The sequence below is a fragment of the Botrytis byssoidea genome (assembly GCF_014898295.1).
Source record: "Botrytis byssoidea strain MUCL 94 chromosome Unknown BBYS_004, whole genome shotgun sequence".
Classification (NCBI taxonomy): Eukaryota; Fungi; Ascomycota; class Leotiomycetes; order Helotiales; family Sclerotiniaceae; genus Botrytis; species Botrytis byssoidea.
Window position 1 is genome coordinate 644026 of NW_024065845.1, and position 16099 is coordinate 660124.

The 16099-nt window shown below is 42.6% G+C and overlaps 6 protein-coding genes across 6 annotated transcripts; 4 read left to right on the top strand and 2 right to left on the bottom strand.

The window, feature by feature from the left end:
- Positions 1-3760: 3760 nt before the first annotated feature.
- On the bottom strand, positions 3761-5302 carry EAE97_002301 (uncharacterized protein; the record flags this gene model as incomplete). Its single annotated transcript, XM_038872812.1, has 3 exons — positions 3761-4220; positions 4278-5145; positions 5202-5302. 2 exons carry the CDS (start codon positions 5300-5302, stop codon positions 4350-4352), a joined length of 897 nt encoding a protein of 298 aa, XP_038736018.1. The 3' UTR covers positions 3761-4220; positions 4278-4349.
- A 334-nt stretch (positions 5303-5636) lies between these two features.
- Positions 5637-6676, top strand: EAE97_002302 (uncharacterized protein; the record flags this gene model as incomplete). Its single annotated transcript, XM_038872813.1, has 3 exons — positions 5637-6179; positions 6235-6468; positions 6518-6676. The coding sequence occupies 3 exons, from the start codon at positions 5637-5639 to the stop codon at positions 6674-6676; spliced, it is 936 nt and encodes a 311-aa protein (XP_038736019.1).
- A 483-nt stretch (positions 6677-7159) lies between these two features.
- On the top strand, positions 7160-8090 carry EAE97_002303 (uncharacterized protein; the record flags this gene model as incomplete). Its single annotated transcript, XM_038872814.1, has 2 exons — positions 7160-7325; positions 7390-8090. 2 exons carry the CDS (start codon positions 7160-7162, stop codon positions 8088-8090), a joined length of 867 nt encoding a protein of 288 aa, XP_038736020.1.
- Positions 8091-9951: 1861 nt separating this feature from the next.
- Positions 9952-10762, top strand: EAE97_002304 (uncharacterized protein; the record flags this gene model as incomplete). The annotated part of the gene is made up of 2 exons (XM_038872815.1): positions 9952-10061; positions 10132-10762. 2 exons carry the CDS (start codon positions 9952-9954, stop codon positions 10760-10762), a joined length of 741 nt encoding a protein of 246 aa, XP_038736021.1.
- A 303-nt stretch (positions 10763-11065) lies between these two features.
- Positions 11066-12999, bottom strand: EAE97_002305 (uncharacterized protein; the record flags this gene model as incomplete). The annotated part of the gene is made up of 3 exons (XM_038872816.1): positions 11066-11901; positions 11950-12822; positions 12873-12999. 3 exons carry the CDS (start codon positions 12997-12999, stop codon positions 11066-11068), a joined length of 1836 nt encoding a protein of 611 aa, XP_038736022.1.
- Positions 13000-14138: 1139 nt separating this feature from the next.
- On the top strand, positions 14139-16037 carry EAE97_002306 (uncharacterized protein; the record flags this gene model as incomplete). The annotated part of the gene is made up of 6 exons (XM_038872817.1): positions 14139-14228; positions 14297-14539; positions 14588-14670; positions 14734-15304; positions 15538-15671; positions 15731-16037. The coding sequence occupies 6 exons, from the start codon at positions 14139-14141 to the stop codon at positions 16035-16037; spliced, it is 1428 nt and encodes a 475-aa protein (XP_038736023.1).
- Positions 16038-16099: the final 62 nt, after the last annotated feature.

Consider the following 16099-nt stretch of genomic DNA (forward strand, 5'->3'; position numbering starts at 1 on the left):
AGAGCTTCTCTAAGATCATTTTGAATAAAGCTCGTGCTTAAAGGCCATACAGCGTCCCAATCTTCCCCAAATTCCTCGTTGCTGTATACATAAATTTTATACACCGCATCGTCATCTCCCCAATGGTAAGGTAAAGCCGTGTACTCGAGCTTAATAGATTTCGACTTAGAATTTCCGTCCCTGTCTGTTAGGGCATTGGCCAATAAGACGCAATAGATTGGAAAATCTCTTCTACCTGGTAGGATTTGTAAAACTCGACCACAATATATCCATATTTTGCTTATCACATCTATCGTTAATTTAGTGGAACCAGAGTCCAGCAGTTCAGGAAGCCCCTATATTGTCTGATAGGTAACAGTTTCGCCCTCAAAATTATTTTCTTTGTCCATATTCATCCCGCTCTCGTGTATGTCGTGCTGTACTAGGAGAGTGTCTCTCTGGCGTATTGAAACCATGTTCTGACTACTATATCAAGAAAAACATCTCGCCTCTGTTCAACAAAACTTCCCTCACTCCTTTTCCCTTTCGCCTCTTTCACTCTTGGTAACAACCTCCAGGTGAACAAAACAATTAAGCATATAATTAGCTCATTCAAGAGCTCCTCTTGGGCTACACTACTCGAGGTGACTATATCCGGGAGCCTTTCGTAACCCCTCTCACGAAATGGCTTCGAACCCAAGATAAAATTCCCCTGCCTCTAACCCCAAGATCTTATGTGCGAGTAATACGATTGGCAGGTGAGACTAACTTCCTGATCTTAGTTGTTTTTAGAAATGGAAGAGAGATACACTCTCTCGTTTGCACTGCTAGATTGAATGCTTTATCGAGATCGCAATACTCATTTGTGACATTTTGAATAGATGCCTGAAAAAAAGATACCATTGATCTAGACTACCACCAATACCAGTAGAAGTAAAGCTCTGTGAGCCTGCCCAAAAATATATAAGATCATTAAAGGAGACCACAATCAGTCCTATTTCAACTCTGACAACTCTGAAAACATGGTGTAAACAGGTAGCCATAAGTAGTAACACGCTACAGGCTGCTCATCTATGTGAGGGATAACCGAAGATAGGCCGGAATTAGAAGATCTATTTCGAATCCCACTTTAGATGATGGAATTGGATAAAATACTCGTGCAACACTTCGTTACAAACTGTTCCTGCAAAGCTAGATACGTTCGTGGACGCTCTATGCTTCGGTGGTAGACGCCTTTACTACTTCGAGGGCTTTCTCTTCCTTATGAGCATGTATAATGTATCATTTCGCTATAATTAAAACCCATCCATATAATGAAAGAAGGAGAGAGTCTCTATGCGTATCGATGCACAGTCAGGGTTGAGGGGTACCAAGGTCTCAGCCACCCAAATTATTGTGATTCCCAAACAAGTAATGATCAAAATCCAGACATGCAACAAGACAACAAGACAACAACAAAAAACAGCCTCAACATCATTCATCAATCTCGCATACACTCGAATAGGAAATGATTGATTTTCAGAGACGCAACAAACTGGCAATGTTACCTCAAATATCGGGCCTAGGCCCCCTCAGAATGGGAACACGGAAGGCCCGTGATCCAAATGGGTAATCTCCACAGCCGATCAATTTCAGAGGATCTGCAACAAACTTCGCTCGCAGCCGAGCACAGGCGACCCGTCCCGAAATTGGATTGAATAGAGAAGATCAAGCGATTAGACGTGCAACAAACTCCAAAGGGTGGAGATTTAAGCAGCAATGATTTGATGGCTCTAAGCGAGCTGTGCAAAACAGGAAAGCAAATGATTAGGTTGGATGTACAGCCAAGGCGTATTTCATGTCAAGAGCTCGACGGTTTCGTACTTGTGTAGGCGAGCTGTAGCAGAAAGAGAAAGTTTCCGGGAAAATCAAGCGATGAGATTTGCAACAAAGGAAAAAGTTACAAGCTGAGGTATGCAATTTGTCTGCATTGGGCGACACGGAGACGATCATGATTTTTTAGATGTGCAACAAAGGACTCGTACTCAATATGCGGGAAATCTAGTATCGAAATCGTCGGAATCAAATCCTGGTTGGCTTTGACCAAAAAAAGGTTGTAAGATTGCAACAAAAATATGCCTCCGTTCCAAACGATGAATCTCCGAGTGTATCTAGATTGGGAGATTGAAAGACGATCCTAAGATTTCAGATGTGCAACAAAAAGTTGTGTAGTATGTTTCTGCTTCGGAGGAGATCTAAATGAGGAGAGGAATGAGGAACATCAAGCCATCAGGTCGGCAACAACATGATGTGGTGTGGAAACTCATTTCGGACACTGACCCAATCCGGCCATTTTCGAAGATGATCAAGATTTTTCAGACTTGCAACAAAAATCTGAGAAAGACTTTCTTCATACTTCACAGTAGTGATTGGAAAAATTGCAGTGGCGATCAATGTAAGATGTGCAACAAACATTCCAGCGTTTCAATCTCGGAGCTGGCTGTCGCGAGATTGTAAGAATTTTCTCCTTAAAAGGGAATTCACGATAGACGATCGTATAATTCAGATATGCAACAAAAGAGAACGCATCGCTCTAGATTACTAAAGACCCTTTATACCAAAAGGTAATACAAACCAGAAAGAGGAGTGAATATCGTTGATCTTTCCGTAAGATATGCAACAATGTCCAGTTTGTGACACTTTCTTCTCTCTGGACTACAGTCTTTCCACTGCCGATCCCCATCCCAAGCCTATAGATATTGCACCCCAGAGTTTTACAATCCAAATAGGAAATGAATGATAGCTGATCACTTCATGAGATATGCAACAATAGAATTTTCTTGCTCGCCTGGCTTGAAACTTGTCCGAAATGGGAGTTTTCAATTAAAGGCGTGGTTCCAATGATCTGCCAATGTGGCCTGATTTCTTGGACGAATGGGGAATACGAATTTCATGATTTAGACGAGTCTAGATCTTTCGCTAGCTCTTGCTTATTTTGTACATGAGGCGTCTGATCCCTTCTTTCGGATTCGTTTAAAAGTGGCTTGGTACTGCACGTTCCTCTACCGTCGGGTTAACACCAATCAAATGTTGTTGTTCTTGATAGAAAGCTGGGTTTCTAGTTCAAATAGCAGTTCTTGTCGATATGCAACAAATGCCATGCCCACCACCAAGAATGTCGAAATTCCATGCTTTAGGTCATATGGAAGCTTTCATTCTTCCAGTGCAGGTGGTCAGTTGTTTGTTTTAGGCGCTTTTAACGAATGTACGGGATAGCCCGTGGCCCACGGGCTGTAGCTCGTTTGAAGCTAATGAAGTCACATTCAAAATATTTGGAATTTGAAAGTATAAATCTAGGTTCAATCAATTCGAAATTTCGAGTTGTTGATCACAACTTCCCTTTATTTCCTCCCCTCCTTCATTGTGCGTTGCGTGTGCTGATCATTTGCCTCTTCATGACACCCGTGTTTGCCGAAGGATGTGCAGTTTTACAAAAAGAAAATTGATTGATCGGCGGAGACCCCGCCAAAGGATGGGCAACTTTCGGATACTCGGACTTGAAGCATAACCCTTTGGACGAGTGTGGCTAATTTGCACAACCACCAATTAGATATTATATATTAGAGATCAAACCCTTCAGCAAGGGTGATTTAGATGTAGTATCTATTGAGCCAGTTAGAGTGGATTAGATGTCAAAGTTAGCATACGATCCTGTTTAGCTACAGTGTCGGAATAGGACAGCTAAACGACTACCGATGGGATGAGATCAAATTGTCCTCATTCAACGACGAGTTCGTCCTATCATTTAAAGGGTTTTCATTCGTAGATTTGATATTAAAATTTCATTTTCTAGTAATGATATACCTTTCGCAAGTATTTATCAATCTCTCAAGTCCGATGTCATACTTCATATCAACTTCCTCCATCTTTCGGATGACATCATCGAAAAGTTTCCTTTTTATAACCTTATGAAATAGAAACGGTGAAATATTTGATATTCACGTCTTACCAGAATCATGGGTTCGTGGCCTACGATCAAAGGATGATCAGCGTGAACACCTGTATCCTGTTGTCGCGTCAAATGACGTTCATGTCGTACCGACTAGAATCTTGTGTTGCGACCAGAAAAAGGTAATGGGAGTGTACAAATCCAACATGACCTCTCTTACGACTTCGCGCGGACGTTCTTGAATCTCCAGCTCATGCTGATAATGATTATAAATTATCAATAGTCATGATAGTGAATAAGGTCAACTCATGACCTGATGTGAATTGTCAGAGATTAGCCCATCGACTACGTTCATTGCAAATCCGCATACCTATAACATATAACCTCGTATATTCCTGAAATAGAATAATAGTAATGACATCGCAGATGCATATTTATACCTTCAGCGTGGCTTTGGTTTTCGAATTACAACCTTTGTCCCTTCTAATTGCCATCCCACGCTATACGCCTCGGTCAAGACGCCCCAACTAGAATCGGTAAGTTGCTCCAGGGAATCTAATTCGATGCTGAGGTACGTTTTCCCAATCGATTTTAAAGCATGTAGCTTCATTTCCTCCCCCGCGAATTCCATGATCTTTGCCTTATAGCCATCAACCTCTCTCTTTACCTTCCAGAATAGAAAGTAATTATCGTGAGCAATCGCTTTCAAAACTTCGTCGACTTTAGGGTCTCGCAACCCGAGTGCGAGTCTGATGGAGTATGCCTTTGCCAGATCCGATTGCCTACAAGCAAAATCCAGAACTTGGTATGCTGCAAATTCTTGGAGTTCGGTGCTTGATAGTGGATATTTTGGGTGCATTACTTGAAGTAAATGGCGCATCGCTGGATGATACGATTCCCAATGTTTCAGCAAAATTGACAAGCGTATGCAAAATATATATGCTTGGATGGAGAAATCATCTATTCTTTTCGATGCCACGATTCCTTCTCGGAGTTTTCTCATTCCCATTGTTATAGCGTCGAGTTCGTTTGCATCGGGCTTGCCATTGGTAAGGTCTGCGGGGTTTGGCACTGTTTGTGTTGTTGGAGCAGCATCGCGATTCGCATTATCTTGTGCAATATTCAGACGTGCAAGCTTCCGGTTCAATTCGTCTCCTCTGCGAGCATCGGCTGCGAATATCAAGTATCGTTCGACTATCTTGTTATAGAAACGTTCCTGGGTTTTATAGTCAAGGAGCCTGGCGGGGCGGTAAGTAAATAAAGGCGGAAGATAAGATTGGGTCCAAGGACGTACTGATTATCTCCCTTGGATCTTAAGCCCATCTCCTCGAAAATATCCTGCTTGACGGGCTTTAACCGACTCCATGATGAGTTACGTCCACCTTTGGTCGACATCGAGAAAGAGAACAAATATCGACAATGATGCTTGTTTGATGTGATGTCTCTATTTCGTTTGCATGAGTGAAAATGAACACTCTCAAGCTTAGCTTCAATACCCCTCGTCATCAATTGCTGCTTTAAGAAGGAACTCCCAACATTATTTTTGATGAATCTGATAAGAATTTCAGTACCTGGGTGATAATCATCCCAGCTTTATCCATAAAAATGATGGATTTATTATGCCAAATCAGTCGTTTACTTCTTCAGTTGTGATTTTACTTGTAGCGATTGACTTCATTTCATTTCAAGGTAATCAATCGTAAGCACAAGCTCACTCACTGGTATTAAGATGTCGACTCGTCAACGAAGACCATCGACGACATCGACCACAGAACTTCTTTTCGAAACAGCCAAAAATATTGAAAGGAGAGCTGAAAATTCTCTTACAGTACTTTGGGATGATCTTCCCTCGTGGCAACAAGACAATCATTACATCAGATCTGGTTATCGACCTGCAACATCATCTTTCCAAAAGTCCTTTGCATCCCTGGGTTACGTTCACAACGAATCAGTCAATATCTATTCGCACTTGATTGGAGCCGTAGTATTCACACTTTCGGGATTTCTCTTATATGCAATCATTAAGCCTAGATATGCATCCGCTGAAATCGCTGATGTTCTAGCATTTAGTTGCTTTTTTGCAGGAGCTGCATTATGCCTTGGGATGTCGGGGACTTATCATACTATCTCTAATCATTCTCCCACTGTTGCTAAGTTTGGCAATAAGTTAGATTATTTGGGGATCGTTTCTCTCATCACTGGAAGTGTTATCCCTGGGATCTATTATGGTTTGTATTGTCATCCACATCTATTCGAATTTTACTCCACAATTGTAAGTCGTTTCTACAGAATGCGTTCAATTTTCACTTGGCTCATGATACATTCAGACGGGTGTCCTTGGAGGTATTTGTGCAGTTGTAGTCATGCTTGAAAGATTCAGAACTCCTGCTTGGAGACCTTATCGAGCAGGTATCTTTGTGGCTCTGGCGCTTTGCGGAGCCGTCATTCCTATACTGAATGGGATACAACTTTATGGATTCCATGCAATGCGTGAACGAGCGGGCTTGACATGGTTACTACTAGAAGGATTCTTTTACATTCTTGGTGCTTCATTATACGCGGTAAGCATTCCAGAGGTGTTTGAGGGAATGGTTTTCTGATAGCAACTAGGCTCGATGGCCTGAACGGACCTCACCAGGTTCTTACGATATTTGGGGAAGCTCTCATCAAATATTTCATATGCTCGTCCTTGCGGCAGCTGCTTCACATTTGTACGGCTTGACTATAGGTTTCGATTATTATCACAACGGTCTTGGACTGAAATGTTGAATCTCGAACGTTAGTTGCGAGATCTATCTTTATGGATGTTTTGGAATATTTCGTCCGCCTGTCGATGGGGCGTTGAGCTCCAAGTTGAATGCGTGGTAGTGATTTAGACGCGACAAAGGATGAGAATAGGGGCTTCGGTATAGACAGAAGATTCTTTAGCGTGGCACTTCAGATGGTCAAGAAATTAGCTACATTGATAGACGCAAATACTTATGTAGAATAGGACTAGAGAATTACACAACGCAAGATATTATGCTCAAGTAATTGGAATTGAAGACGGGTATTTCGAACAGTTGTGAAGACAAAATAGCTCAATATCCAAAAATAGAAACTTAAAGCATGCCTCGGTCCGGCAATCAAAAATCCGGGGAAGCTATCGTTCCCCGCCTTAATCCATACACTAGGAAACCTCACAAATACAAACAAATGCCACCGTTCTTACTACCTCTGACTCCAATTTCCTATCGATCAGAGTACTATACAATGACGTCTCGTATTGCTCAAATTGCTGGGCATCTCAATTATCCCAAGGGATTACTTGCTGGTCAAGTAGCTATAATTACCGGTTCTGGCCAAGGTATTGGTGCGGAAACCGCAAAACTTTTCGCGAATGAAGGAGCCAAAGTGATTATATCTGATATCGATGGAGGTCGGTACTTTTCAATTCGCTATTTATATCAATGACCCTAATACTGACCCAATGTCCCTCTCAGCCAAAGCAAAATCCGTCGCCGACGAAATCAATTCCGCAGAAAGCGGCCGCTCAATCGCAGTTCCAGGCGACATGCTCGATGCCGAATATCTCAAAGTACTTGTGAAGAAAGCTGCAGAATTTGGAAACGGAAAAATTCATATAATAGTAAATAATGCGGGATATACATGGGATGGCGTAATCCACAAAATGACCGACAAACAATGGGAAAACATCTTGGCTCTTCACAACACCGCCCCTTTTAAACTTATTCGCGAAGCCGCGCCCTATTTTCGCGTCACAGATGGTGAACCGAGATGTATAGTAAATATATCCTCTACATCCGGTGTTCATGGCAATGCTGGACAGGCCAATTATGGAGTTGCAAAATCGGGAATTAATGGTCTTACGAAAGTGATTGCAAAGGAATGGGGTCCTAAATTCGGGGTCAGATGTAATAGTATAGCGTTTGGACATATATTGACGAGATTGACGGCTGCGAAGGAAGAGGGAGCTTATGTAACGACACCGGATGGAGAGAAAATTGCACTGGGGATACCGAAGGGTCAGGGCAGTCAAGGGAAAGATGCGAATTTAGATATTCCGTTGAGGAGGGCAGGTACGGCGGGGGAAGCGGCGAGGAGTATCTTGGCGGTCGCGAGTCCGTTGTTTGGGTATGTGACGGGACAGGTCATTATGGTCACAGGAGGGAGGAATATGTAGGTGTATTTATTAGAGATCACATCTTGTTTCGCTCCGGAATATTTTCACTTTGCTTGTATTTGGGCGAAACATACCTTTTAAAAATGGGTCATCGTTTTTCGAATGTTTCAACGATTTTCCTACTAACTCCCATGGTTTTCGGGTTCGATGCTTCCCTTAATAGGTATGTGAATTTCAAATAAAATCGCGCACATCGGCAGCAGTCCATAAATTAGCCTACGTATTTTTCCTTGTGATCAGCTATATATTCTATGTTAGAGCTTAATTCGAAGCGGCGGCTGTAGAAATGAACCATACATTAGTCCCTAAATTATCTCCTTTATTTGACATAGTAAGATTCTGCTAAAAAGACTGTGTACAAATCATACAACAAAACTATTGATAGCCTATCCAACGCCAAATCACTACCAAATGATACTATTACTATTACCCTATGACCTCAAGTCACAGTTTCGCAAAGACCTTCTCAATGGTAAGTCGATTACCTTATCTTTCCTTCCAGGAGTTCAATTTCGACTCTGCCGATTAAATTTTAACTATCGACTAGTCTAGCAGTAGTTCCAGGCTATCGCAAACGAGTTTCTAATAATCTACATATGCGTTAGCTAATCTTGTGGCTTTTGGGTGAAAATTCGACTGCCAGTAGCATAACTCAGACTGTTGAATGAATCCTACCATCGAGCCAGAAAATAGGCGTACGAAATCATATCTGAGGAGGAGACAGAGAACGATATCGTTCTTCGAGTTCATAGAAAAAGTCATGAACATGGCCACGGTCATCAACATCATGAGGAGTTAAATGAACAAGCTCAACCAGCGAAAGGAACAGTTACTCACCATGAATTTTTCGAGGAGGAAATCAGGAGATCTTCGTAGATGCAGGTGTCGGTGCGGATTTCGGATATATGGTGTTTGGGAAGCGGATCGTGTTCGATCACACAGAGAAGCGCTTAACGTCCATTTTATCGAGACACTTCTACGATTTGGCCACGCTATCCGCTCAATTATGTTACACGAATTGGTAGTTGGCTCGCTCACCAAGTGTCTTTAGCCAAAAACTACTGGGCCATGCGAATCAAAGAGCCTCGATATTGCCTGTCCTAGACCTTCAATGAGCTACACTGAAAAATGAACAATATTTCGCGGATATGATGCATAATTAGCATGTTAAGCCTTACTTCAGTATTTTCACAATATGAAACATCGTAGATAGTCAAGGGTAACAGGATCTTATGAAGGATAAATGCACACGACCAAGATGCAATTTTCAAGGCTTTGCTTTGCAACGCGAGAGCAAGTTGTACTCGTGACTTCAACGATTACACTCAGCGTGATGACTTCGTGGCGCTTGCTAAATACTAGCCTGATTTTCGTCATTTGAGATTCTATAAGCTCCAAAGACTAGGAACATCTAGATCCAGCTAATATGAGTGACTCTCTTGAGACGGTCTTGAGGGAAAGTCGTCGGTTCCGACTTTGCTGAAACGGAACCAGGAAAAGTCGCAATTTTTCAAAATCGGTGCCTTATTCTTGTTGATCCCAAATGGAAAATAAGGTTTAACTATAGGGTTGCAAGCCGAAGGATTTTAAAATGCTTGGGATATATACAATTGATGTATCCAACTTCCATCCATCGACTTGATGGTGACGGACGCGATAGCGACCTGGTGGACGTGGCCGACGTGCTTACTAAGCGAGCCATGTCGGATTGCCAATTTTGTGGACACGGTGCACCTGAACCCCATCAAGCTCCACGAGAAGTCAACAATCACACTCCTTTAACAACATACAATTTTAATTGAATAGTCCCGATTGATTCTCGACACTTACCTTCCTTTACCTACAATAATAATCATCCAAGATGGCACCAAAATCAACCAAAGACAAATACTCCGTAATCCTTCCTACCTACAATGAACGTCGCAACCTTCCCATCATTACATGGCTTCTTAATCGCACATTCACCGAGCAGTAAGTTTGCGCCAATGGCTCGCACTTTTGTGCGCATTGATTTTTCAGACGGCAGCTAATTGAATCATAGAGGACTCGATTGGGAGCTCATCATCGTTGACGACGGTTCCCCCGACGGAACTCAAGTCGTTGCCAATCAACTTGCCAAAGCTTACTCCCCTCATGTTCTCCTCAAAGCTCGCGCCGGTAAGCTTGGTCTCGGAACGGCATATGTTCACGGTCTCCAATTCGTAACTGGAAACTATGTTATTATTATGGACGCGGATTTCTCTCACCACCCTAAATTCATCTCCCAAATGATCGCGAAACAAAAAACGCTTTCTACAAATGGTGGATATGATATCGTTACTGGTACAAGATATGCCGGTGACGGAGGTGTATTTGGATGGGATTTGAAGAGAAAGTTGGTTTCCAGGGGCGCCAATTTATTCGCTGATACCGTTTTGAGACCTGGGGTTAGCGATTTGACGGGAAGTTTCAGACTATACAAGAAAGCGGTTTTACAGAAGGTTATTGAAAGTACGGAAAGTAAGGGATATACTTTCCAGATGGAAATGATGGTTAGAGCTAAGGCTATGGGATGTACGGTGGCCGAAGTCCCAATCAGTTTCGTGGATCGTGTTTATGGAGAGAGTAAATTGGGTGGTGATGAGATTGTGGAATATGCAAAGGGTGTCTTGAATTTGTGGATGAAGGTTTAGGTTAAAGGTGTACGTGGATATATTGTATGCGTGGTGGATGGAGTTGGTGGTTTTATTGGGATCTATAATGGTCGGATCTTAGTTATTGGAATTTGATGATGTATACTATCATATGGTTGGACTGGTGCAATTTTGACAATGAAACTTCCTTTTCACTAAGCAGTCGAGTGGTTGCATCTCATCTAAGTTGTGGGGTGAAATTTTACTCTTTTTGCCATCATTCATGGGTCTCCACCAACCTCTTTCACTGCTGGCTTAGTATTGAACAACTGAATATTGGCATATCGCGACAACCGACATAAATTATTTCCCAGTTATTATGTCATCTGCAATTTTCTCGGCAATCATATAGACAGAAGCTTGAGGATGTCCAGGAAGCGCAAAAGGAAAGATCGAAGCATCAACTACTCTTAGCCCCTTTACTCCAGATACCCTTCCCCTCGAATCTACAACCGCGTTCGTATCTCCAGGTTTACCCATTGCGCATGTAGCACTAGCATGCCACATTGGAGCCGAGTTCTGTTGAATATACTCCAAGATTTCTTCGTCTGTTTGTACCGCTACTCCTGGAAGAATCTCAGGTCCTATCTTAATAGATTTAGCTGGGTCGCTGTCCCATATTTGTCGAATGCGTTTGAATATTGCCACTGCTACTTCGGAATCTGCTGGGTCACTGAACCAGCCAAGATCGATTACTGGTGGGTCTAACACGCTAGCGCTTTTGATAGTGATATTGCCTCGGGAAAGAGGAGCTGTAAGTACTCCGCCAAAAACACCAATTGTTGAGAAATTGTCACCTCCAAAACCTGCTCCTACATATTCTGCTTCTGGCCAGTCAGGTGGGAAATATGTTAGTGAAGATGTTGTCTGTTTTGAAAAATTTCCTCGTAATTCTTCTGGAATTCTTTCGAAGGATAGGTAACCTGCCGCCGAGCTGTATGGCCCACTAGCATCTTCGTAATATTGTTGCAACAATTCGGCAGAGTTGTTCAGATTTGCTACAATGCTTCCAGTACTCGGTGTGTTTACTTGGTTGAGCACAGTGAATGAGAGTTGATCCCATAGGTTTTGTCCTACTCCTGGAAGTTCTGAAATCAACGGGATATTATGTTCCTCGAGTGTAGAACGCGGTCCGATTCCTTCTCCAAATTAGCATATTCGCCCCAACCTGAAGAGTAGCCTCTTACCAGATACCATAAGTAGTTGTGGCGAGTGAAAAACTCCTGTGGATACGATGACTTCTTTATTTGCATGAATGGTGTATTGAAATCCTGCTGTCGATACTTGAATCGCATTTGCTCTTTTTGGTGAATCGGAAGCGAAAAGGATCTTTAGAGCTTGAGTGTGGGCATGCACCATGATATCCGTATTCTCAATAGCCTTTTCTAAGAAACTTGACTGCGAAGATGATCGTACAGCTTTCTTGGGCTCAATAGTCGAAGGGACCCAAGCACCATGACCTGATAAAGACCCACTACTGAATCCAACTGAACTAACTGGAAGACCAATAGACTGTACAGCTTTCGCAAGTGCATTTATCGTGGGGTCAACCCAATTGTTCCAGGAAACTTGTAGAGGTCCTCCAAAAGAGTTATCAAAAGCTGTGGTATCATACACTACAGTTGCAGATGTCGAGTTTCTTTTTACAATATCAGGTGGGGTCAAATGACAAGACTTCTTGTAATACGGAAGAAGATTTTCAAAAGTGAAACTCTCATCTCCTGCAAGTTCAGCCCATTTCTGATACGTACCAGAAGTAGCACGATGGTATGATAACGCATTCAGTGCTGAAGATCCTCCTAGCGTTTTTCCTCGAGCATAGTGTATTCGCCGGTTCCCAGCATTTACTTGTGGTACAGAGAACAAATCCCAGTCAATGAGTGGTTGCTTGGGATAATCTTCAGTTGAGTACACCAGAGGCATTTGCAAGCTTCCATATGGGACGATGCTATAGTTTCCATTGTCTTGCTCGTAAAAACCACCTGCTTCGATTACGCCAACAGATGCTATTCCTGCGAGCCTTGATGCAATGACCAACCCGGCTGTTCCACCTCCGACCACTGAATCTATTAACTTAAGTTCTTTCGGTACTCAACAATCACTCACATACCAACATAATCATAAGTAGCGTTTCCAGGAACAGCAAAAGCACTCGAACGAAGTCGATATTGGGTTTGTGCAGTACCGGCTACAGATTGTATGAGCGTAGGCAATATTGATATCCAAACACGAATCATTGATGTTATATGTCGTATTAAGAGTAATTTATTGAGTGTCAGTCGCGAATACTATGAGTTTGCATGTTCTTCTACTGTCTTGGGGAATGCTTTGACCCAGGCAGAATCTCCCCACTGCCAAGTGTCAGCAGTACATCCGGATAATATCCTGGGACGAATCACGTCACCCATGACTGCTTCAATACCGCAGTACTAAGATTATGTGAAGTATTAAGAACGGCTCTGCTCCACAGTTTTTATAATGTATCTACGCGGCTTGAAGCCGTCCGCAATATATCAAAAATACCACAATGTTATCAAGGAGACTTCACAAGATGAAAGACTTCATCTCACTGAATTCTCCTCCGGCCGCTAGATTAATCATTTCTCCTTTCGTCATACCTGGATATATGCTTCTTCCGCGTATGGGTAATGGTTTCCACATGTGCTTGGCCGTAGCACAAGCGGGATTCTAGATCCAAAAGCAACAGCAATGAGATCCTCTTGTCGAATGTTTTTGGCAGCTAAGTTTATGTACTCTCATTCTGTGGTCATTGATCTTCGCCCGAAAGATAGTAGTAGTTCTTATCTGCCGCTCCACATATGCTTATTAGATGTCAAAGTATTTCATACCAACCCTAATGTTTTCCTTTCCAGAAACGTAGGATCCACAGTAATACTGTAGTGTAGTCACATAAAGAGGACCTGGATGTAAGAACAAATTTCGCTTCAAAGATCAATAAAGGAGGTTTGTATACGGAAGCTTCAGGATGGAGGTAATTCGTTTAGTTGATTTGTTTGTCTTTCATTGCATGAAAGAATTGAAGGATGGGAAACCAAAATCGACATTGGTACAGCCGATGGAAAATGCATCTGAGCGACTTCAATAGATCGCACTTTGATATCTTCAATACTTCTTTCTTAAATCTGATCATGGAATAAGTTTCTAGTCTGTGTAAAACAACATTGAGCACTTAAATGGCAAAGATTGTATGTCATTGGACCTAGCTCGCTTAGGGAGTCTCAACCAAACAAGCACTACGTAGCTCTTTTTTGATTGCCATATAAATAATCATTTTTATCTTGACCACCAACCTCAACAATTCAACCTCCACCGATTTGCCCTCCATACATCACCGCCTCACTTACCTGCAATCATCATGGATCGATACTGGGAAGTCAATCTTTGGCAACCAACCATTATCAACGACAGAGGAAGTATGCAACCGTTTGATTCCTTGCTCCTCACTGTCAGTGCATCCATGCTCCCTCGCCCAACCAAACTACAAATCCTCACAATGTCTAACACCGATTATAGGAAATTGAGAGATGTCGCAAGAGTCTGAGGGAATACACTAGAGCCCTGGCTCTTTTTCCCTACACGCCATGTCACTGGAGAAATCGATCTGCAGTTCTTTTGAAATTGGGATATCCGGAACTCGCTGCAGCGGATGCTTATAAGGCGCTTGTATTGACGACATATGTGTTTGATGGGAAGTGTCTCGGCTCGAGAGTATGGCTTGAGATGGGAATGGCGGTATGGTATCGAGACTTTATCAAGGTACAGCTCAAACACGGTGCGAAAGTAAAGTTTCCTGATTATCATTAGGGAAATCCATGGGATGTGAATTTCTCCGCGAAAAAGTTGGGCGTACAGATGCTTGATTCGTTGAAGCACGAGCGGAAGCAAGCGTGTGTTCATATTACCTTGTCTAGGTACCAATAGTTTTTATTTTGACCTAACAACTATTGTAGCTATACCCAATTAATCTTCTCCCTCGACCATCTCCAAGCTCTTCCGGACATCAAATCCATAACCACAGAAGCATTAAGACATTACCCAGACGATATCACATTTCTCCGTTCCCAGGAAGCCGCAACCTCTGCGTACGAAAGGAATCGAATTCTCATATACGAACAGTCCTTATCCGATGGTGTCAAGTGGATGAAGGCAGAGATGGGAGCAGTATGGAGTAAACCATATCCATGGGCCTCAGGGTTCCATACCAGAAGCAAAAGCTCAATCAAACCCGCCAATATAGCGCTGAAAAAGTGCTCAAAGGTACTCCGAATTCGACCTTCTACTGTAGCTGTACCAAACTCAGATGGAGCTTCTTATGGCATGTTTGCAAGTCAAGATATACATGAAGGTGATATCATTATCGAGCGCAGCCCAGTCTTATCAATCAGTGGCTTACAATTAAAGAAACATTTAAGCATGATAGATTCATTAATAGGAGAAACGAAGACGAAATCAAAAACATCCCCAGGAAATTGCTTCAATTGTTACGGGCTCTTGAACGAATCTGGCCCAAAATATGGATTTGTATGTTGTTCCCATCTCTACTTCTGCAGTAAAGACTGCAGGAATCTCGCCACGCAGTATTACCACGATGCCCTATGTGGCATCAATATCCTCCCCATACATTCACTCCCGAGAAACAAAAAATGTTACCTATGGGGGCCCGAGATGGCTGGAATAATATGGTTACGGCTTTTAGCGACATGTAAACAAGGGGGCAGACATCCACTTCAGCATGCTCTTGTAGCCCATCTAAGCAATCACGAAGGAGCTGCTCAAGACCCCTGGTCCTTAGGGATCCGCATCATCCAGCCTTTAAAATTCTGGAGATGCTTGGGATAGATATTTTCGCGAATCAATGGTATGATACCTGGGTATTGAAAACTCTGTGGTATGTCTATCTTTCCTAGAACAGCATGCACAATGATAACAACTGATATAACTTCGCAGGCAAATATTCAGGGTCAACTCGGCGGGAGAGTATAATGCAGAAGATGAGTACGGGTGCTGGGTTGATGGCTTATACGCAATGTTTAACCATAGTTGTGAGGAGCCGCGCATGCTGGGTACATATATCCAGGACTTTGATCGGGCGGGCTCGAAATTTCAATACTGCGCTCTGAGAGAGATCAAAAAGGGAGAAGAGGTGTGTGTCAGTTATATTAAAGTATTATCGGGATCGAAAATGGAAAGACGCAAAGCCCTTGCGTCATGGCTCTCCGGTGATTGTAGGTGCAAGAGATGTTTGGCTGAATAGGAAGGATGTAATAATCCCTACGACTATCTAGAACTATCTCTGATTCTATCACAGCATGGGAA